Here is a 23,947-nt window from a genome sequence, read left to right as displayed (position 1 = left end):
TTGCCTGCAAAAACTTGTAGGTAGAAGCAATGGCTGAGGGGCCTGGTCCAAGGCTCAACCTAACTTCTAGGTGTAGGGTGAGGTTTGAGGTTATGTTTGACAGAATGAAAGAGAGAACAGCTGCAGCCGGCTCAGGGCTAGAAAGTGACAGTCCCAGGAAAGTGTAAGCTACCAGAAGAACTTGGCAGCAAGAACTTCCTGGTGTGGGCACTGGCACCACATCCGAAGCCCAGCATATGGTTTGTTTGAGGCTTAAGGTTAGAGCTGAGAGACACGGAGGACCTGGAGCTGCAGCTGGAATGGAGCTAGAAAGGAGCTCTTAAAAAAAAAAAGGTGTGGGTTAGAGAAAATGGGGCAGGGACAATATCTTACTGAGGGTACTGGCTGGGGGTCCTGGTCTAAAGATCTGTGTTAATGTTAAGGTGGGCATTTGGACAGAGAGAGCCTAGAGCTGCAGATGGAGGGGGCTTAAAAGGGAATACGTCAAAGGAAGGGGTAGACTGTGAGAAGAATGTGGCTGTGACAATGTTTTGGTGTGGGCAATGGCTGGGGACCCTGCATTGTGACTCAGCATAAAATTACGTTTGCCCTCAGGGTTAGTGGTAGAACCGGGGGAGAGGGAGCCCTGGAGCTCCAGCTGAAGGTGAGTTAAATGGGGTTTGAAAGGGAAGTCTAGGCTGCAAGAAGTGGACTAGAAAAATTTTTACTTTGGGCACTGGCTGGAGTGCCTCAGCCTCTGTTCTATTTTAAGAGATAGGATTACAATTGAGGGAAAGAGACATCCCAAGAGGAGTGTAGGCTGCAAGTGCAAGCAAGTTTTGTCTCTTCAAGTGATCCCTGTTTCCAGCTGCATCTATGTCATGGATTCAGTGGAAAACCTGTGCCCACAGTGGTTCCTACAGGAAAGGCAAGCACAGGCAACCATCTTTGTTTATGGTACTTAAAACTGAAGAGGACAAATCTTTGCCTCAGACTTTGTCATGTAGATAGCCTAGACCCTGGAATTTTTAAAATTCTGCTGTAATTGTTATGGGCAACATCTTTTGTTCTTCTGATAAAACAACCTTCTTTAGTGAGAACTCATATTTGCAGGGAAGAGCTCTTTGGAATCTAGGCCAAGATGACAAGAAAGTCTTCTGGAAAAAAGAGCAACTTCTTTCCTCAGCCTTCCCTATAAAAAACCTACTAAAATGTTTGCTATTTATTATTTATAAACCAAAATGCTTCACTATTTACTCTGCAAAGATGATGAAAGACACATATGTGGCAGATGTTAGTCATGTTGATGTGTGCAGCATTGCACGATGCTCAGCTGTCATGTTCTGAGCATAATGTAAAGGATAAAGTGGGTACTGAACTCTTCCGAAAGTCTGACTTCAAATCTATATTTAGGCATCTAAGTGACCTGCTTTTATTCAAAGGTGCTGACTACTCAGCTGCTTCCATTGACTGCAGCAGAATATAACGGATTTTTTTGTTGTCGAATCTATTTTCGAGAAAAAAATTACAGTTTAGTATCTTTGTAACTCCAAAGTAATTCTGCTAAAAAAAAAAAAAGACAGAAAATTAAATACATCTCTCTTTTGTCCTACTCTCTGTAAGATGAAGGGACGATATAATAAATCCCAGTAACTGTTTCTATGCAGGAGGGAGATTAAACATTACTGGTTTAGATTCCAGCATGATAGATAACTTTGCCATTGAGATCACAATGACAAAAGAAAAATAGAGACGTGCAACACATTTTTAAATTTATGTAAGCCTGTGTTGGGGTCCCAGACTCATGTATTGACCTTAGTTGCCCTGAACAGCCACACCTGCGAACACCTTCTGCCCAGGACCTCCACTTAAGCTCAGGTAGGGCACAGTTTAGGTCTTTGCCTGAGCTATGTTGCAGGAATACCTTTCTCCAGCTCTGTATTCTGGCTATACCTTGGACCTCTCTTGTAGGTGGCTTGCCTGCACCTCCGTTTCTGGCCCTGGATAGACCCTGTGCCTACATTGTGCCTTCCTGGAGGGACCTGGTTCATCACCTCAGCTTCTCTGGGACTGCTGATAAGACGTGTGCTGTTGCCAGCACCCTGCTCACTGAGTGTGGGCCCTTTGGGACCATGCCTTGTCACTGAGGGCACTGGTAGCACTGGGATGACCCTCACTGCGGGTTTGTCCACCTCATGGAGCAGCCCTGCTCTTGTTTCTGCCTAAGGATCTGGTTACCTTGCTGAAGTATCAACTGATGAACAAAGCAAGATCTACAGCAGAGAGGTCAGTTGATATTATTCAGAAGCGGATGGATGACTTATTGTAAAGGCACAGGAGATATATGCTCTGTGTAAGCCGTGGGTACTGACCCTGAACAGTGACGGCAGGGGTGTCATGGGGGTTCCTCATTATACAGCGGAGCAAAGTGTATGTGGTGTTTGGTATTTCTGAGCTGAGCAGATATGCCTTTGCAGGATGTCGCCTGTCACTGCCCACATCCTCTGTGGCCGTGGAGGCTGTTAAGAAAGATTCTGCTGTGGGTATAACGGGACAGTGAGGTCACAGGGGTGCAATACTCCGGCATAGGACCAAGCTTTCTGTATTAACTGCACGCCGGCTGTGAGGAACCGCTCTGCTCGGGGAGCCGAGCTGGGGCGGGAGCAGCTGGTAAAGCCCTGCCGCAGAGATCCCACTCATTCCTACAGGTCCCTTTACAGAGAGGGAACTGGAAACCGGAGTAACTATCACACAAACCGCATGAAGTTACGGTGTGAGGGACTAGCTAGCTAAAGACTAGGGCGACGACAGGCCTGGTTTCCCAGAGAACTGGAGATGGGTGTGAGGAGCGGACGGCAGCGGACGAGAACCACCTTCTCCCCCGGGCGGCACTGAGCCGCAACCCATCTCCGCAGGCCGCTCTCCCTGAGGGGAGGGAGGCGCGGGCGGCCCCACTCCCTCACCGCCCGCGGCCGCGCAGGCGCCGCGCGCGGGGAACATGCGCAGTGGGGCGGCAGAGCCGACACTCCGCGGCTCCCGCGGGGGCGGGGCGGGCGCGTTGTGCGTGGCGGGCGGGCGGCGGCCGCTCCCCGCGGGGGGGGGCGGGGCGGGGCCGCCGCGCCGAGCGGGGCCATTTCAGCCGCCAGGCCGGGATGCGTTCGGCGTCCCGTGGCTGCCGGCTCGCTGACCGCCTGCCCGCGGGGCTGCGGCGCTGATCGCCGACCGCCCCTGTCCTTCGGTCCTGCCCGCCCGCCGCTCTGCCCCACACCAGCCCCTTCCACCTCTGCCGCCGGCAGCGCCATGGCGGCCCCCAGCAGCATCGTGCCCGTCATGGCGAGTAAAACCAAGACCAAGAAAAAGCACTTCGTGGCGCAAAAAGTGAAGTTGTTCCGGGCTAGCGACCCGCTGCTCAGCGTCCTCATGTGGGGGGTCAACCACTCGGTAAGCGCCGCGGTTCGACGCACACAAGACCGCCCGCCTCGCTGGGGCATCGCACCCGGGGGCTCTAGGGGCACGGGCGGCACCGCGGCAGGCACGTGCCGCCAGGAGCCCCCCGCCGGCTGCCGCCTCTCGCCACGGCGGGGCCGGAGCGCCTTACCGAGTGCGGCGGGGAGCGGCTGCAGTGCCCTGCTCGGGCGCGGGTGATGCGCGGGGCCGTGCCGAGTGCCTGCGGTAGCCCGTGTCCGCCCTTTCGCCCCGCGGTTCCGCTCGGTGGCAGCGAGCGGGAGGGGACGGTGCTGTGAGCGGAGCCCGAGCAGCTCCGCTCCTGCCGCCGGCCGCGCGCGGGCGGCGCATGGATGTGCTGTAGTTGGGAAAAATCCCGGTTATCGATGGGAACTGGCCAAGTTCGTCCAGTGTCCCTGCAGTTTGTTTCGGCAAGTGTCCGCTGCTCTGGTGTGCGCGGGGGAGGGGAGGAGGAAGGGCTTGGTGTGGTAAGGCGGCAGAACTGCACCATTTGCGAAGTGCTCCATCACCCTGCGGGGACGGGCGGCCCGGGCTCCGGGAGAACCCCCGGCCGGGCGCTGGTCTGCGTTAAAATTAGGAGCCTGGTAAAGATGTCACATGGTTTGAGCATTATGAGGCTCAGGTCGCAGCTTTGCATCTTTAAATAGCCACCGTGGCAGGTTAAAAGTGTAGAGCCCAAAGATCGCCAAAAATCGGGTATCAGGGCAGTTGAGCAAAAAACGTATTCCCTTCTGCTGGCGGAGCGAAGCCTGTACGCCTGTGTCGGGTTTGCACGGGTTACATCTGCTGCTGTGTAACGAGCCTGTAAGAAAGTCAATGTGCAATTTGAGATTAGACTACAAATTTTGTAACAGCCACATGAAACCGGCAGAGCAGCCTGTAGTATTAACTCGCTGCTCCTTTTGTTTCCTACACATCCATATCTCATGAGGTTTTTTCCCTCTGTGGATGTTTCAGTGGTTTTTGCCCAAAGCCTGGAGTCTGTACATCAAGACTGAGCTCTGTTAGAGCTGTGTTGAACAGGACAGTACCTGAAGTGAGGATCACGGGGAATTGCTTGGGCTATACATACAAGACAGAGGAGAAGCTCCAGTGAAGTTGAATAGTCTGCTTAAGGTAGCTCTCTGAGCCGTAGGAAATGGTAACAAAGGATTTCAAGTTTTCTGTAGGTCAGTTGTGAGCAGTGACATCCTATGTCATGAACTGATAAGACAATAGTTGTTTATCTACAAAGCAGGAATATCTTTAATTGTCGATATTATATATATAATATAATGTATTTATAATATATAAAAATGATATTCTGTTTGCCTGAATTGGGCATAAATACACAAATTTCTTTTGCTCCTTCTTTAGTGGCTAGTGTTATTCATAGAAAAATTCCCAAACAGGCCTCTTTAATGAAAGCAAGCAAGCTGGTAATTGCAGGGTGAGTGACTTGTACTGAATGGCAGCATGTGCTAGCTGTTCACTGTCTCCCTGAGGACAGAGGAAGATCACTGATGAAAACAGAGATCTTCCTGTTGCAACGGCTCATTGCTATGTGAGTTCACACTGGAAATACCATTACTTCTAGAGGAAAGACCTCTTCAGTACAAATAATAACCAAGTAAATAGTGACAAACACAACACTGTATGTGATCACCATCCTGCAAACCATCTGCTGTAGTGTGCATAGCTGTTCCCACTAGAAAATGTAATAAAGTGTGTTGGTTCGTGCGCAGAAGATTTAAAATTGTGAACTGAAATCCTTTCATTGGAGAGGCTTGAAAAACAATGCCAGCAACGCAACAGGCTCGGAGAAAAGAGGCTTCATTTTCACATGAAGGAGATGGTTGTAGGTGTGAATATCTGTTGTGTTCTGCAGATAGCATTCCATTTCCTTACCCCATGCAAAATGTGGTGATGAGTAATGCTTGGAGGCCCTGTGGAAGCGAAATCCCTCTGAATGAGAGAGCATGGAAAAAAAAGTTAATTTGATACATTCAAATTAAACATCTTTTCTTGGCCAAAAGGCAGCATTGAAGTGTTGCAGGCTCCTCTGTTAGATGCCTTTCCTGTCATTTTGTACTGCTTCATGTGGCACTGTCCAGCAAATGAAAATAAGTGTGCAGCATGGTTTAACTCTGTTATCACAAATAAGAGTTTCTCATGGGAGAAATACAAACAGTGTGTGGATTAATTAGGAACAGGAATTAAGGATCCTTAGGTTTCTCAGCAGAATAAACAGAAATCTATAAGCAAAGGCTAGACTAGGAACTGAGCATAGACCATAGTTCATGATGATACTAATTAAACTTAGAACATAGTAATAATCTGAAAAATTGTATTTAAGACTACCTGCAGTGCCTATCTATTAATGAGACAATAGAAGTCTCTGAGTCTTACGGTCTTGGGGAATACGTATATATCGAAACAGTGACGTGAGATGCAGTTCCTACATTTCTGACACTGCTGCATGTTTTGGAAAGAAACACTTAGTGAATATATGAAGGAAAAAGATTATTTTTCTGTGGGTTTATTAACTTTTTAATCTCAGGACTATATTTGGTTGTTGAGTTTTGGAGGATTTTCAGAGTTTGAAATTAAATGTGTGAAGAAGTTAAGGAAAAATATAAAAACTGTTCTCTTAACTCTCCTGTCCTAGGAGACAACATGAGTCTAAAGGGAAAACTTGACCATTGGTGCCACAAAGCTGAGGGCTGACAGCAGAGGTGTGAATACTTAATGAGGGAAAAAATTTACAGAGGCATGTCTGTTACCCAAGGTCCTTATCAATTACCTCCCCCCCCCGCCCCATTCAGGAAACTGTAAGCAACTCTCAGTTGCTGTTTACATAGAAGTAGAGAGATACCTAATGCAAAATCCTGCTTGGTAATGCAGTCAAATTCAGTAATATCTTCAAAGGGCATGTGAGAGGAAAACATGTGAACATTACCCAAATGTCTTACAAAGCAAGAAAAAATGTGTTCGCATTCAGAGCCATAAATTCACTTCTCAGTGTTCTGACATATGCTGTGGAATGAAGCTTGCTGCTAACTGAAAGGGAAAGCAACTGTGTCCCATTTTGTAGATCTGATTATAATACTGATGACTTGTAGCAGCAAAGACTAATTGTCAGTGCTTGGATCTCGCAGGCATCTGCATCATTAACAGTTGATTTTATCTCAGTCTTTTACCCTGTGTCAAAGATAATCTGGCTGTGCTACTGAAATAAATATTTAAACTCAGTGGTTAGTATGACTTAAAGCTATATTTTCAACAACCTAATGTAATTGTATTTCATTTACAACTGATGTGGTAAATAACATCCCTCTCTTACCTTTGTATTGTCACTGCTGCTGGATTTCCAATAACCGTAGGAAGGAGGAGAGGGAAGGAAGGTGGCTGGATGTAACTTGTTGCCTAGTGCTTTTGGAAGTAATTCTTCCATCCTTATTTCCTGTGCCTAAAAATGAAAGCCACAGATTCTGTGTTTTCTGCATCCTATGATAATCATCCCAGGCACAATGATGGTGCGTGTGTAATTAGAATTGGTTGCCTGCTTCTGTTAGGAGCTTGTTAGGAAAGCTGGGAATTTGTAGGTTTAGGCCCTTCAAAACATCACCCTGAAAGATGACAGAAAACTAATACAAGTGGGATTTTTTTGTAACTGATTTTGAGATAAAGAACAGACTGCTGGAGAGCTTGCCTACTGTGTCAACCATTAACTTAAATGTATTTAGTAGAAGAGCATGAATGCCTAATGAAGTTATTGAGCATACTGTACAAGTTTAAAAAAAAAAAAAAAAGTCAACCAAAAACAAACAGCCCCCCCCACCCCAGCCCCTGGAATCTGTAATCGCCATCTGTTTCTTGGAAGATTACAAGAGGATCCAAAAATTTAACAGTGCCTGACTTCTCACTAGCACTTGCTGCCTAATAAGCAAGCAGAGCAACAAGAATACATGGATAAAATTACTTCCCCCCAGCATTTTGAGGAGTACATCAGAAAGAGTGTACTTTCTGTGTCTAGAGAATTCAACACGTAATAAACTCCATGACCTTCTTCAACTGCTCACATGAGGCGCTGTGAGCTTGATGCTACTGTTGCACTCTCACTTGTAATCTTGCTTGATCTTTTTAACAGAAGTGGAGCAACACCAGGACAGAATAATGAAAAGAGAGGTGCGGGACTCCTATCTATCAGTGTACCTCCTGGATTCCTTCATCTTTAGAGTTAGAAACTGGGGGGGGTGGGGGGGGGGAGGAGAGGAGCATGACAAGTAAATGCATCTTTCCTCCCATCTCATGCAGTAAGGTATGTTTGATCACATTAAGAATGCTTCTGTATCTGCAGAAAGCTACAAAGTGTCTGTTCTAGTCAGTTTTCAGTTTGGGTTTTTTTTTTTTTTAGCTAGTATGCTGATCTTTTCTGTTACAAACTTTTATCCAGACAAATACACAAGTAGTTCACTTATTAATGGCTGTCCTTATGTTCTAACATGTCAATGGAGAGCTTGTTAGGTAAAGCGGAACCTCTTGGTTGTGGCATAGATGACTTCGTAGTCCTGACTTACCTAGCATCTCTCCTAAGAACTTTCTAGCCTGAAACATTGTAAATGTAGGAAAATTATACTGAAAAAATGTTACCGAATTGTTCCACAGAAAGATGAAACATAAATAATTGAAAACTAGGTTATGCCCTTTGGAATAAAAACTACATGTTTATGATTCGTTTTCATTAAACAAAGGGTGAGATCAGTTGATGAAAACAAGCCCACAGCACTTAGTACTGATGGTATGCCTTCATAAGTTAGAGGAGTTGGTAACTTCTGTGTCCATATTTTTAATACAGTCTTAAATGATGGTGTGACTGGTGGCACCCTGAGGATATGGGACCATAATGTTGACTCATGGCTCTGGCTGTCAGCACAACAGGTTGGTTGGAAACTGTCTTGGGGTGGAGAGGGCTGCTTGTCACTTGACAGCTGTGTTCTTACTATTTGTATTTAATGCAGGACATCGCTGCTGCAGCTGTGTTATAAGTGGCTTTTCAAAACTAAGGCTAAGTAAAACTAAAGGTACTAATCAGGATTTTAAACAGTGAGCTTGGAAAATAAGAACATCTTATGAATTGTTTAACGTTGGACTGTGGGAGAAGGCTCTTTCTAAGAAGCCGGAAGAAACAATGTATTAAAAAGCATTGATTACATTAGAGCAGATAATAAAGCAATTAAAACTATTTTAAAAGTCAGTTGGGCACTCAGCCCAGATGTTTGCATATAGAAGGAAGCAGAACAGGAAGAGCAATTTATTGAAAACTTGGTTCTTTTTTGGGTGTCAAGCTCTGTGTACTGCAGAAATTAATTTGATACTGCTTTTGCAACTTAGTGGATGGACTAGTAAAAATTAAAAATTGTAAATATTATGGTTAGGTTAAGGGTTGTAAACATGCCTCCATGAAATACAAATGGGAGTGATATTTCATGTCCTTCTGTAAACTATTGAAAGGGACACATACAATAGCTTCTGTTAGGGATGAGAGTGGAGGAGCTATGAAAGAGCTCTGACAGCAGTTTCAAAATTGCTTTCTGTAGTTTCTCCCAATCTACAAGATAAGGTGCTGCAAAGGCTAGGGTCATTTTTTTTCCCTGTGGGTTTTTGAAACTGAATTTCATTAACCCCAGCAGAGAGGGCTGGACAATGTTCTGTGAAGCAAATAGGCAGCGTGAATTTGTTTTGCTGGTTCAATTTAGTTGTCTTATTTGAGTATCCTGCACCAGATGCCTTAAGAGTCTCTAGGGTATTATTTTTGAATTCCTTGCTCATTAAAGCAGACACTTGCATTATGCCCATTGGCCAGGGCCCGGTAGATGTTTATTTTCCTTCTGTAGTTTCATGGTGGCAAACTTTATTTACAATAACTGACTCACCCCATTTCTCAGTTCCTGCTCTACAGTCCTGTTTTCTGTTCTTCCTTGAAAACATCTTGTGCCTTAGGGATCCATACACTAGCTGTACATTGTGCAACCTCATGACAACTTTCGCGTAAGGTGAAACTAGTCATTATTTACAGCTCTCCAGTGTAATCTTGCCAAAACTAAGCACTCGGGAGTTGTAGTCATTTTGGCTTAGGGATATCTTGACTTATTGAGAGGTTAGTCATCTTGGTTGTTAACTATGAGGTTTTAAAGGTTTGAAAGTAGTACATATTCATATTCCAGTATGAACTCATTATTTTATGTTTACTTCCAAGGCATATTTCCGTGTGTTTCCATTTCTTTTACGTGGTAGTTACTATACAAATGTCTAACACAAGTTCTGGCTTCTCTTCTTCATTTTTACTGTTGGTAAACCATGTGTTTGCACTTAACAAAATAGTTGAAGCAGTCCAAGAAATTGCTGCCTTGCTATGGGATGGTAATGGCAAACCTTGTTAGTTTTCATAGTCTGCATCCTGGTACGTGGTGAAATGGGTTAGCTTTGAATTGTTGAGATGGTGACTTCTTGCATGCAGTTTGCTACGTGATCATCTGTCTTATGATCTTCCTGTAAAGTCTGGGTTGTTCTATAATAAGTTAATTAGTTTTGTGTTGAGAGATTGCTTAATAAGGGTGTTGTGAAAATTGTTTGAAGTAGCTGAATGCTGTAGTGATGGATCTCAAACTGAGAAGAAAACATTAGCTTTATCTTCAAAGGATGGGGTTGAATAGTTTGCAGTAGAAGTACCTAATGACCATACATCTTCTAGAGTACTTGATTTTCCTCAGGCTTGGTGAACAGCTACCTTGTGTGCTGAGGCAAGGTAATTAGTCTAGTCCAACTCTTTTGTGTGCATTGTAAGCTCCCAAGGCAATCCTAATATTCACAGCTGTGAATATATGCATGATCCTTTTAGATTGTAAGACAAAACTGAAAAAATCACATTCCCTTATGTGCCATTATTGAAAGCCTGTGGAGCTCCTTGGTGAGACTGAGACTTGCAGAACCACCTTTCAGCTGCTTGAGCTAACTGTCTTTAGTCTTTTACTTTTCCTCATCTCACTCCTTATGTCTTAGTCATATGCTGTCACACAACTCTGCTATACCTGTGTTTGCATTTTATCAATCAAGTCTCTGCCATTCCAGTCTTCCTGGTTAACAAGTTCAGCCATATCTGTTTTCCTTATCAGTTATTACTCAGCTCCAAAGTAATAATTCAATAAAAGTAATGCATTTTGAGGAGTTTTTCAGATGGACCATAATTAATTGAAGTTCATGGCCCAGCTATGCAAACAGCTGTGCCAGCAGAAAGAATGTGGAGTTGATGCAAAAACAGAAGAGATGGAGGAAAATAACTTCTTTGTAAGGAAGTGCCAGTTTAAGCTAGCGTAGGATTAGACAAACTACAGCCTCCATAGTACTGAAGCCTATTAAAGCTGGGGCTGCTGGTTTCCATTCTCTGGTAGTGCTCTGATCCTGTGGCAAGTTCATTTGGGGAGATATGCTAACAGAAAAACGGGTGCTGAAAAGTGAATGGGCTAGGGGTTGTATACCACAGAAGGCCATATTCATAAGTGTCAGTCCCAGTTTAAAAGAGGAACTGCAAACACTGCAGGGAGCATAAAGGGAAGAGTCTGATGTACGTGTACTTTAAGGTGATTTTTTTATAGTAGCTTAGGACAGTTGGAGGGACTTGTATAGCTCTAGTGTGGGCTCTGACTGATCTCCTATCTATAGCTCAGTTTCATGTGTAGTGACCTCAAGTTAAACTGTTGTCCACAGTAAAAAAAACCACACTTGAGTAGAGAACTCACTGTGGATTCTGCACTTTCAATGAGGAGACCTTTCTCAACTATTTTAGCCTCTTGAAATAGTTGTGTATTTTGAAAAAGACAGAAGTGTCTATATTGTACCCATTGGTTTCTGGTCATCTCTACATCTTGGTTTTTAGAACCATCTGACTCCATAACTTGCATGTCCAGAGATTAGATGTCTTCAGAAAAGTAGTAATGGTTTCGTAGGGGCTGGAGTTTTTGAGGTTTCTTTTAGAGCTAAATGCTAACATCTGGCAGAACTTCTGAACAATATCAATTCTTGAAAATCCTGCCTTAAATAGTCTCTTGCAGGCTATCAAGTATGTGGCTGTAGCAGTCACTGACTTTTTGGGGTTTTTTTTGGAGGGGGGGAGAGAGGAAAATACCCAACTTGGTTAGCCTAAGACAAGTTAAAAGAAAGTGGCTTATTAATAGTTTTACTATACTGAACTGAAATTGAGAAATATCTGATTAGCTTGTGGTGCCAAGCCTCAATAATCATGTTGCCTACTGTTTTGTAGACCTTTGCTAGATCATGTGGGTACCAAAAGTGTTTTTGGTACAGCAGGCTATGATGTCAGTGCTGCTGGCTGTGCTTTTTATTTATTCGGTATGCTTCTTTTCTCTCTCAGAAATATAAGTTTTCTGTAGTTAGTGTTTATTGGTGTTATGGTGTGGTGTGGCCCTTTTGGGTTGGGTTCTGGGTGATGATAACAAAACTTTCTAGAGGAGCTAAGAGAGAAATACTTGTTAAAGTTTGTGGTTGCTGGGCCCTTTACAATGTGCAAATCTCATGTATTACGGTTTCCTGGAGCTGAGCAAAAGTCAGAAGATTGACATAATGAAAGCAAGGTTGCTAATCTCTGAGCTTCCCACTTTGGTCTTTCTGACTTTTTGTATTTTGAGCTGAATATAGGGCTAGTTTTGGGAGACCAAGTTGCAAAATACCAAAAATTGAGAAAACAGTTGAGTTGAGGAATGGGATATCTATTTTTACTTCTGGAAGAGGAAGGACGTATCAGCACATGCTGTCTCAGCTGGCTATTCAAAAGAGCTGGTTGTCTCTCTGGGAAGGACAGCAGTCTCAGACAAGCTGACTTTACTGGAAAGTCCGTACCAAACCGTCTCAGTCACTGCAAACTTGCAGGTAGAGGACTCAGAAATGACTCACTCAGACTGAAATGCAGTGTCAGATGCTCAACACCAACTTCCTGTGCAGTGCCTTGGGGTTGATGCAAATTAGGGTCTCCCTGCTGCTCTCAGTGTGTGTTCCCCCCTGCCCTCAGCAGCAGAGGAGAATTGAAAAGAAGTTTTCTTGTTTAATAATTCTTTTCGGTCTTAAGCAGAATTGTCAGATTAGTGTGCTTCCAGTCTGACTCATGATTCACTTTGCAGTGTGTGGTATGTTAACCAGCCTTATCCTATGATTACACAGTGGACAGGACCAAACAAGAAAAGGTTTCTGGATATTTGTCAGGCTCAGAGAAGACAGGTGGTAAAAGTCATTTACAGAAACAAAACCTTAATGCTTGTTAACAAACCCACATACCTACTTGCAGGCAAAAAGCACTGCAGCCACTGATTCTGGAACCTCTTGCCCATTCTGTTCCTGATACAGCAGCTTTACCAGCTGTTATTTTGGGCTTCAGCTGATTCAACAATGCTGCTTTCTCTTTCTACCTACAGCTGCAGGCAGTTGTGGCTGGTTATTTCATTTGAGTGAGCAATGTCCTTCAGGCTATGTTGGCTCAGGGATGTTAATAGGGTTCAGATGTCTCTGAGCTCACAGAATCCCAAACCCCTTGTCCCTCCTCTACTTGTTCTGTTGCAGTACATCAAAGCAAAACGGTATAGAAATATTGAGTATCTTGAGTATTGCTAGTGCACTATGCCTTTTTCTTGGTGTGACTGTGGTGGATTTCTCTTCCTTCTCCACAATCTCTCCCACCTTTTGAGGTTATTTTCCCCATGTTACAACAGTTACCTGGGGTTGGTATTGGTGCTTTTAGTCCACTTTACAAGCTAATTACTCTTCAGATGGTTTTTTTTGTACTTGTTGAATCTTTCAGAGAAGTGTATTGCAACTTTCTCCTTGGAAGATGTCATTCAATAGGATATTTTTAATATTCCTGTCTTGTTTAGGAAATCTCCCAGACTTTCATACTTAAGTCAAGTTTTTCATTTTCCTGTGAATGACTTGCTGAGGTTCCTGGCTGAATGTGACTGACTTCATAATTAAAGGTTAAGCACCTAAGAAGTTACTGGAAGAGCCTGAAAGTAGTGGTTGCTCCTCCATAATGTGCTGGTCACCTGAAAGCTGAAGATTCATTGGGTTCTGATGGGTGATGACTCCTTTACAATGGGCTGCTTCTTGCTAACTACTCTGGAGCAATGTGTCTGAGGTCTTCTTTACCCCATTATAAATGCCCTTCAAAACGTAGAGACTCCTTCCTGAAAAGCCACGTTTCTGTTTTACAGTAGAATGTACGTAATGATAGGTAGTTTGGAGGGTGTCTGTATTGCTGAAGTTGCTAAGCCATCCTTATAGTATTTGATGTGTAAAAATGCTTGTTTTATCCATGTGCCTTAAGACTTACTAGGGTCATGAAAACATTCTTCTTGTTTGATTTTGTCACAAGATAGCATACTGTTCTTGTGGCAGTGCAATGCTGAAAAGTTCAGAAATGAAAAACAGATGAGGGATATAGAGATATGTCTAGCTGGCAGACAGTAATTCAGTCACTGAAGTTGCTGTTGCTATGTGCATATGATTATCTCAATAGCAAGGCTAAAATTCACTTTAAAACTGCATTCATTGCTTAAGAGATCCTGTGGGTTTTTTTATTTACAAGGTGACATTGATATATTTTAATGTACTACTTTATGTAGTTGAGTTGGCAAAGATGTCAGCTGAAACCTGGACACAAGGGCATAGACATCCTTGTATTCAGATGGTGGAAAGTAACACCTGAAGTAACCTACTTGCTTTTGTTTGTGTTGCCATGGGACCCCTTTTGAATTGAAGACATCATCCAGGAGATAGATCCGTGTCACATATAAGCAGGTAACTGAGATTTCAGGATTGCTTGTTCTTCAGTTAGACTTGTATTCTGACCAATAGTGGCCTTTTGATAAGCAAAACTGAAAGGAATCTGGATCATCTGCATCTCGCTGGTAGTCTTGAAATATATATAGCCTATTCCTCAAAAAAATAAAAGTAATAAAAAAGTGGGGGAGTTTGAAATGTTCTGCGAACATTGGACTTGCTGGTCAAAGGCTTTGAAAAGAGTTAATTTGGGACACACTAATTTCTGACATGGAAAGCACTGTATTTAAAAAATAAAAAACCTAGGCCCTTCATTAAAGGAAGAACACAGATTTTGTTGTGTGGAGTTCTCAACATGAAGTTGTATAGCTACTCATAAAGACAAGTAGTTTTACTGCAAACGTTTCCCTGATTTTCTTCACCTGCTATTGCAAACAAACTCAAATAGTGGTGCAAGCTGGTGTGGATCATTTGGATGATGAAGTTTAATACTATTGCTTCAAGTAGGTGGAAGAAGCACCCGAGAGCCAAGATAGTAAAGCATGGTCCTTGAGCTACATTTTCTCTGCAACTTACCATTGCTTCCCTAGCTGGCAAGTCTGAGCTCAGAATTAGTTTGCCAGATTCATGCTTGCTGCTTTTCCCCTTGACTTGAATATAAGTTTTTCACAGAAGTTGCTGTGTAACCTCCCATGCTAGGCAGCTCTGCTGAGGGATGCAAGTACACAGCTTTCTGGGTACTATGGAGTGTATCTGGAGCTTGGCTCCATGCTTTTGATGCATCCTGATTTTCTGTACTGTGCAATATGGACTGATAGTAATTGTTTGGGAAGTAGTGTTTTTCTCTCTCCTCAAGTCATTGATATGTCAAATACTTGAAATATTATTCTGTGAGCTGTAACCATATAGGGTACTTAGTTTATGGAAATTATCTCTCAGTTGTTGAAGTTTTAGTCCAGGAATGCTAAAGTTTGTTACAGCATAGTTGTTGATGTAGTTATGCCATACATCAATCTCTACAATTTGTGCTAGACTTCTTAACCGCTCTTTGAAAAACATGCAGTTTTTCTAAGTTTTATTTAAGTTTTCAGATATATCTAGCGTCTCAGAGCTTGAGGTGGGGTGGACAAAAGGGGCGAGACAAACCAGCAGTGAAAATGCTCAGCTTTTGGACTCCTTGAACATAAAATAAACAGTGTGCAGTGAGTCACAGCACTGTCACTTCATAACTGAGGGGAGCTTGCAAGTTTTAAAATTTTTTTAAATGAACTATCCAAAGGATTGGTATTGTTGAATTTTACTGTATCTCCCAGGACAGATAAGCTGATTTCCTGCTTAATTAACTTACTGCTTTCTGAAGTGTTTTCTAAAGCCTTGAGATCCTGTGCATTTACATGTATTTGCATAAGTAATGCACAAGGGAAAGTGCTCAGGAGTATCTGACTGGGGCTTCTGGTGGAGTTGGCAGCGCTCACTGTTGCACAAGGTACCTGTTTCACAGCTCCCCCAGTGAGCAGACAGCTTTGCAGCCACCTTGGAGGGGCGTGGTAAATGGAACAGTGATAGAAGTGCAGTCAAACAAATCCAGCCTGCAGCTCTGCTTTTGGGCCAGTCAAGCTGGCACAGGTCATGGATGCTGAAATCTGCTCTTAAAGCATCCAGGGTGACTGATTAGAGAGAGGTGCCCATGCTGTGGATGTCTGAAGTTTTGGAATGATAACTGCCACCAAAAATTTGAATGAAATAAAAAATAGCGCAAGATTACTCCAAATCTGAGCTAAGCTAACCATCAGTGAAAACTCCACAACATTGTTAGTCATCTTCAGTTATCCAGGCCATGACTGCAAAATTGTTGCACGACTATTGTAAATATAAAATATATCCTATGTGAGTATAAACATCTTCTACCTAAGTGACACTTTCCTTGTCACTTAGCTCCAGCAGTATGAAACCAAAGACATTTAATCTTGTTAATTTTCCATGGTGGTTTACTAATGAACTATTTAAATTATTTATTGGTTTCCCCCCCTTCCAAGGTGTACTTAAGGTCAGGAAGTATGAAATAACTTAACCTGACACCAGTAATACGGCACTGTAATGCCTTCACTCCTAAAGATTTCCAAGGATCTAAAGCTGGCATTGCACCTTCACACTCCACAGGTGGAAGGGGAAGGGTGTTTTGCAGACTAGAGGGGAATTTTCTTTGGGGGATTACGTGGTTTTCGGTAAAAAACTAATTTTTCTGATTTCTGGCCAAGTTGTTAAATATAAAAGCGTGGCTTCATTGTGAGTGTGGGCCTCCCTAAAACCTGTCCTTTCCACAGGTGAGCCCAGCTGCCAGCAGTGTGTGTGTGTCTCTGGTCAGCCAGGTCTGCTGCTTGCCTGCTGAAAACTAACCCAGTGTGAAGGCAGGCAGGGAGGAGCAGAAGGGACAGGAATGGGATGCCAGCACTGCTGGGAACAGTGGGCAAGAGAGAGTGCTGGGAGTTGAGCTGTTTGATGCCTTGCTGCAGAGGTAAGGCTAAGCCTTGGGCTCTGCCAGCCGTGAAACAGATCCTTTTTGGTATGCTGTTGGTTTCTCTTCCCTGCATGGAGGGTAGTGATTTTGAAACTTGGAAGGTTGTAATGGTGATCCTCAAGAGGAGGAGCAATAGATGAAAAAGTGAAATCTCTCTCAGCTGCTACTTGAAGTTTCTGCTTCTGTAGGTTTTACCAACAGCATTGTCCTAATAAGCGCCTCTATTCTTGAGCTTGTTGTCCTCTAACAAGAGATACCAAGTCTCTTAACACTTAATCAATATTGTACTTTCTATGTCAAGAAAAGAAGCAGTAAAATAGGACAACTCTGATTTTGGCAGTTTAAATATCCGTCTTTTAGGGGAAATGTTTTTAGATGTATATGCAGCAAATTCTAGGCAACTAAAATGTAAGGGAAATGAAGGTATAGTCTCTGGCATGGGATTTTGTAAAAATCCCTTTGGAATACAGATAGTCCATATCCATGGTAGCTTTTGGTATCTTGGAAATGCTTCTGTTTCTCCCAATGGGAGACATTGACACCAGTTTTAGTCTATAGCTGAACCTAAAAATGTATGTGTTGGACTTAGTCCATCATAGTATTCTGTCTGTAATGTTGTGAGTTTTGTAGTAAGTGATAAGGAAGCTTGAGAAAACTGTTCCCCTGCCTCGTCATCAAGAAATGGGAAAATTATTCTACTTCTTTTGATTAGTCCTCTGATGAGACTCCTTTCTGACATTATATGAGACTATGAAAAGTCTTCTTTACAGAAATTATATCCTTTTCTCCATGCCTAGAGTCTCTTCCCTTCTATTTTTGAATGTACATCACTTATGCCTCCATCGCTGTGTCCCCTTCCAGTCTAGGGTTGTGTCTCTAGTAAATCTTTTCCCCTGAGGGACAATTTATTACTTACTCTGAATAACAATTTTCCAGATAGGTAGTGCTATATTAGCTTGCTTGCATCTGTATGTCTTTAGGGACTCTGACTATATGCTCCTAGTAGGAGTCTTGGAAGGGATAACTTGTGGTTCGTTTTGAGATGTTGCTTCACTTTTACCTCCTTTTAGCAGCAGTTGTTGGTCTTGATTCTATTCTTTCCTTTTTTTTCCCCCCCACTGTTCTAAGTATTGTGCCTTTGGCCAAACTGTTTTCTAGAATGGAGAAAATACTTTTAGGAAATTAAGTATTTAGTTTCTGGCGGGATCTGACAAGTACTGCAGTCAGTGCAAAAGGGACGGGCAGAGCTGCCTGGCAGGATGCAGGAACAATGAGTCTGTCCCATTGTGATAGGAGCAAACTCTTGGCTTTGGTGTCTTGCATCCCTTCAGTCTCATCCTTTCCAGTTTTAACTTCACTCGTGTTGGGTACACTTATAAGACTCTCACAGCAGTGCTACTCTACAAGTATCTTGGGCAAGCAGGTATAGTATTTACATGGGAAAAAAAGAGAACTGTAATTGAAATTACATATGTTTGTGCAGCCAATGTGCACTACTGTGTGTTTTACATCTAATAGTTAACTGGCTTACTAAAAACGACCTTCAGCATTTACTATTGGTCCAACACGCTGTTTTAATTTGCCTTTGTTCAGAGACTGAGGTCTCCTCTCTCTGCCGCTTCAATAAGAGACATGCTTCAGATTCAAGTGGTTTCTCTCCTGAGTGACCTATTTGTATTTTCTCATGTGGTCTTTCTATTAGGCTGTGTCCCAGCAGTATGAATTGCAGCAGAGCAGCAGTGCTACCTGTGGCTTAAGGTACAGGGATAAATAACTGATCAAGCCCTTCGCAGCTGTGTCTGTGGCTTTAATAAAAGGAGGCTGAGTTGCTATTGCTTAGTTTATGCTGGCTCTAGTATTTGTCTGATGATCCAGTAAATCAATTCAGCTTGCTAAAAGACCAGAGACTAATCTGGCAAAAAGTCTGTGTTTTGGGCTTTTGTTTTGTTCTTATTTTTGCTGGATTCATGGGCTGAATCAACTTGTTTTCTGATCGAAGGGGTTGTTCACAGAAAGGGGAAAAGGAGGCAGGACTATTCCCACTTGCCAAGTGGCAAATCATGTAATTGAGCTTAGCTGGGAAGCAGAAGGCTGGAAAAACCACAGCCTGAGCTGGTCTTGATGCTGGCTACTGTCTGGGTAGGTCACCAGCTGAGCTCAACAAAAGGCATGTTGAATGCCAGGAGGTGGGAGGCTAGATCTGGCTGACAAGCTGGGTTACTCTGGCATAGCTACATTGGAGAAGGCAATGAGCAAAGTTAGCGCTGTAGTGCTGCATCGTATTGTACAGTAGTTTTCTGAGTTTGAAAGAGTTATTCTGACAATGAGTAGTCTTCTGAGTTTGGAAGTTATTCTGACAATGAGTATTTTCCCTTTCTTATGCTGTTAGGCTTCTGTACATCAAACCTGGTACCTGGTGGTACTTAGATACTTGGACTGATGTGCTTTCAAGAGCAGCTTCCAGTCTGTGTGAGTTGTAATGCACACACTTTGTGCAAATATTCTAGCTCTTCCTTTAATGATGGTAGATCTTGATGTGGGCTTGAGGAATTCAGAGCTGAGTTGACTCCATGTATGACATGTGCATCAAATACTTCCAAAGTATTCTGGACCTGCAGCTGAACCAGTATTGTGCTTTGTGGGGTGTTTTCTGCTTCCCTTTCTACCACTGTTTCTGCAAGAGTTTAGTCATCACTACCTACCTTGATTTTTATCTATTTTTCATAACCTGGATGTTCTGATATCTTACCTGAGTAAAATACTCTATCATATGAAGGTCTCCAGAGAGAATTATGACTGCATGGCAGATGTTCTTGGGAGATATTATACACGTCAGATTTCTTGGTATGTGGCAAACTAACTTCTCATTTTGATATTAAAGACTTTCAGGTAGTGTGGTTAGTTTTAACACTTCCTCCTCTTTTCAGGATTCTCTCTACAACACTGTTGTAAGAGCTATGTATTAGTGCATGCCATGACTAATGAGCAGTAGACTTGAATGAAGCTTTTGGGACAAGAATTTTGATGCTTGTCTCTAACATACTAGTAGATAGCTCTGCTAAATGCTTGAAAGGTTTCATTTTTGTCTCAATAGATTAAATTTCATACTTGAATTAAAATCTTAGATGCTGCTTATGGTTTGTTGATGTTAGGCGTCACTAGTGCCTTTCCTACAGTTCATTTGTAAAATGTACCAGAGTTGCAATTTAGGTGGCATTAAGTATGTCTGACTGTGTACATCTGTAGCATGCAAGTGTACTGGTGGTGAGGTAGACAGCTACTTTTTATATGTGCCACAAAAGAAAATTGTAAATACAGTACCAAGAGTGGAGAATGGCATATTCTAGTAAATCCTTGTAATTTCAGGGGACTTAAAACACAATCCGTGGTCTTGGCAGATGGCCAAGGACCCAGGCTGCTTCTGGAACTCTTCCAGCTGTTAATGGCGTGTGGGTTCTGATTAAATTTACTGTGGCCACCGAGTCTTGGTCTGCTTGTCTCTTAATGCACGCTTTTCTAACAATTAATATTTAATTTTAAAATCTGTTTTAATACTCAAAAGTGGCTTTACAGTATCCTCATGACATAGATCTCTCCTTTATGTTAAGCACAATAAAGATTGAAACACCAGCACGTGAAAGGCCCTACCATAAAAACTAGCTGTTGTAAAAGCCTTGAAATATTTGTGCTGGCAGCCTTGCAGCCTCCTAAGAAACACTACTGCATTAGTTATGTGAAATCTGTTCTACAGTTGACATAATTAACTGGTTACAAAAAATAAAATCTAATATAGTAGAACTGTGGCATGGTCAATGGGGCCTTTGACAAGACTTCAGGGTGGTAGTTTGGACATGAGCCTGCTGGACTGACTGCTTTTACATTTTAGTATAGCTGAAAATGTTGCAAAGAAATGGAATGGTGGGACAATCCCTTATACTTCCAGATATGTCAGTGAAAGAAAGATCATGTTAAAGTAAGGTGGTTTTAGGATGAGGTTATTCTTTTAATTTGGAAGAAATGGGCAGTTTGTTAAACTTCAGACCCCACAGAATAAATATGTAAGAGTTGCTAGGCTCAAGTTCAGTTCTGCAAGAGCACGCCTGTTAAAAGGCTATAAATGCTTTTTACATCAATAACACAAGTAGTTTGAGACAAGGGGAGGAGTAGATTACTGTAACATTTGTGTGAGCACTGGTATGATCCTACAGAGTAGGTGGCTATATATTGGATTAGTTCAGCTCTCTACATAGAAGTATGTTAGAATTTTTTGGTTTTTTACATTATGAGTTTTTCAGGTCAAGGAGTCAATCTAATTGAAGTCAGCAGTAAAAGGTGAGGTAATACTTTTCATGAAAAATATCTTAAACAATTAATGCAAGAACATAATTGTATAAGAGTCTACAAAATGAATGGCTATGCCTCAGTAAAATTCTTTTAGAGAATTGTTGATGAGAAATCTTCAAGTAAGGCTGTATCTGTAAGAGAAATAGAAGTCACCCATCTGAATTGTTTGAGGAACTTTTTAGGTTCTTGAGTAAGTGATTTTTGTTCCTAATTATTAATATATCATACTACTGGGATGTAACTGCAGTGATGTCATATAGATTGGTTTTAGTATCTTTGAAATGCCTTTTCATACCTTCAGTTTTGTTAAATTCTGTAATATTTGAAATGTTTTAATGTGCCATTACATGTGATATATTATAGAGGTCTATGAATTTTAAGTAATTACTTTCTGGTTATGAAAAATAAAATCTGATTTATTGCTGCATTTCTTTCTCCAGTCTTTTGTTACTTACACTGGTTAGCTTACAAATTGTTGGAAGTGAACAGACTAAGGTTGTTTGTGTAGCAAAAGTTCCTGCTAAAATTCCCAGAGTTTGGTGAGAGTCCAGCAATACTTACTATGTTTCATCTTTAAGCAAGACTCCTTTGTCTTCACTATACTTTTTTTCATGCTGAATAGATGGACCAAGACTCTGTAGTGAAGGGAGGCTATTATGTGCAGGGTTGATTCTTACAAAAATGGGAATGTTTATTGTGCAGAGGAGCTAAAAAAAATTCAATTCTTTTGAGGCTAAGGCTAAATCTAAGGGAGGTGAAACTAGGGAGCTATGTTCTGTCACTCAGTGAAAAAATGTAGTTAAGTGACTTGTTAGTTGCTATGATGTGGTGAGCATTAGATACACCTATTTCAGTGTGTTTTAAAGTAAGTGTTCTACTCTGAAGGAATATTGAATATTTGGAAGTGAAATGTGACTGCCAGTTGGATGTGAAATATGCCAAGTACTAAAATCTTGTTTTAAACACTGAGGTTTTGGAGGCAGACAGAAGAAATAATAATACTGAACTTCCATCTTGTCTTATGGGTGGATCAAGGTCCTGCCTTCACAATCTTGAACTACAAGGTAAACTGTTTTGAAATGCATTAGCCTCATTCTAAACACCATTATTCTGGAAACTGATGAGAACCCATTCTATAGCTAATGTAAATTTAATGTTGTGGTGTAAATTCCAGCTATTAATATCTCTTTTGTATAAGAAGTGATGCACAGTCTGCAGTCTGTGGGTGGGAAAATGAACAAAATTAAATCTGAATGATGCTGTTCAGTCTTTGTAGTTTAGTTCTTACAGCCTTTTAACTGTTGTTGTTCAGCACAAGTTTTGTTTCATAATTTGAATGTAATGTTATCAGTACATAAGAATTATTTATGTGGAAACTTGATTTATTCCAGTGCTGCTATCTTGCAATGAGAGAATAATCTGCTGAACAACTAAAGTTCAGCTACCACTCTGTGTTTTAAGCAAAACAAAAAACAATCTGGCAGACATTTAGGAGAGCCATAAATCTAATTTTATCAAATCCATGCCTCTGTCTTTTGGTTAGGTTTTTTTGTTTTTTTTTGTTTTGTATTGTCCTCCCTGCCCCTGTTTGGTTTTGGTTTTTTAAGGGTGTTGAAGTCTAACTTGAGTCAATGGAAGTGTCTGCTTGTGTAACATGTACACCACATGTGGTGTGGCCCAGCTGTGGTTATTGCACACTTATTGCTGCACCTCATGGCTTAAAGAAATGGTAGGTGATAACAGACTAATTTGCATTCTTTAAAGGAAGATTTAAGTCATTCCAGTCTTTTGTGCATCATCAAATACGTGTATCAAGGTGCATCTCATTCAAAGAGATGGTATAAAAAATAGGAAAAAAGAACTTCTTAAAAAGAACGTAACCGACAGCTCTTAAAACCTAAATCTCTCAAAGTGACCTGGAGCATAATGAAGGAGGTGGAGATATGACATGGAGATCGATTGTGAAACAGAGTGCCAGTGTGTGCTATCTAGCAGAATTACAGGAGAGCAGAAGAAGCCTGGCTAGCATGGAGACAGCTGCCTTCAAAACGAACAAACAAAAGAGCAGAAGGAATGTTCAAATGTGTTAAAATTATGAGTCTAGTAATCTTAATGTAGAAACGCAGTGAAAAGTTTGTGGTTAACAAAAGGCATCAATGATGCTTTCTTCTTGCAGATCAGAAGAGTTTCACTGCCTGTAGGAATTGCTGATGATGAAGATATAAACATATGATGAGGATGGAAGCATATATAGTAGATACAGCTTTTTCAGGGAAGTTAAATAACTTGTGTCTTTGTTCAGTGGGGGGGAAACTGGAGATTTCAATTTCTGAACTTTTCTTTGTGAGGGATTCCTCAACTGGTGGCTCTAATGTGATAGAGGCAGGAGAAGAGTTTGTGGATGTAGCTGATAACATTATGAGCAGCAAAGTACAAGGATAGGGTGGTATTAACTCTTGTTCTAAATACTCAAAGTTGAAATAGCAGAATGCTGATGATGTGTAAATTCTTGTATAAATCTGTGTTGCCAGTGCTATAGAGAATGGCAGGTGTGGTGCCAAAATTTGCAGAAGGGAGACTATAGCACTTGTAAGGCTCTGATGCTAATGTCTGACATAGTCCAGTTAGTAGTGTTGTTTATGCAGCTATCCACTACTGTCCTTGTAGTCTCTGCCTTCTCTCTTACAGTTAGTGTGACTTTTGTAAGGAAACCTGTCTTCCAACTTTATGGAGGCTGATGGAGGGTCAATAACCATGTGGATAATTGTGATTTAGGTGGCTCTAATTTTTAAGTGAATTTTGAGAGGGTCCCTCACT

At 41.9% G+C, this 23,947-nt stretch overlaps 1 protein-coding gene across 2 annotated transcripts in view; it reads left to right on the top strand.

The window, feature by feature from the left end:
• Positions 1 to 3,085: 3,085 nt before the first annotated feature.
• PIP4K2A (phosphatidylinositol-5-phosphate 4-kinase type 2 alpha) overlaps positions 3,086 to 23,947 on the top strand; it is a 106,687-nt gene continuing 85,825 nt past the window's right edge. For both annotated transcript variants that reach the window (XM_042043445.1, XM_042043444.1), the window contains exon 1: positions 3,086 to 3,420. In XM_042043445.1, coding sequence (XP_041899379.1) covers positions 3,280 to 3,420 — 141 coding nt within the window. In that variant the 5' untranslated portion in view covers positions 3,086 to 3,279. The remainder of the gene's footprint in view (positions 3,421 to 23,947) is intronic.

Source organism: Corvus kubaryi, unplaced genomic scaffold, assembly GCF_017639235.1.
Source record: "Corvus kubaryi isolate FWS band 111438036 unplaced genomic scaffold, C.kubaryi_AGA036_p1.0 37398, whole genome shotgun sequence".
In the NCBI taxonomy this organism is placed as follows: Eukaryota; Metazoa; Chordata; class Aves; order Passeriformes; family Corvidae; genus Corvus; species Corvus kubaryi.
Note: the sequence above shows the minus strand (reverse complement) of the source record. Positions and strands in the feature narration are given on the sequence as shown.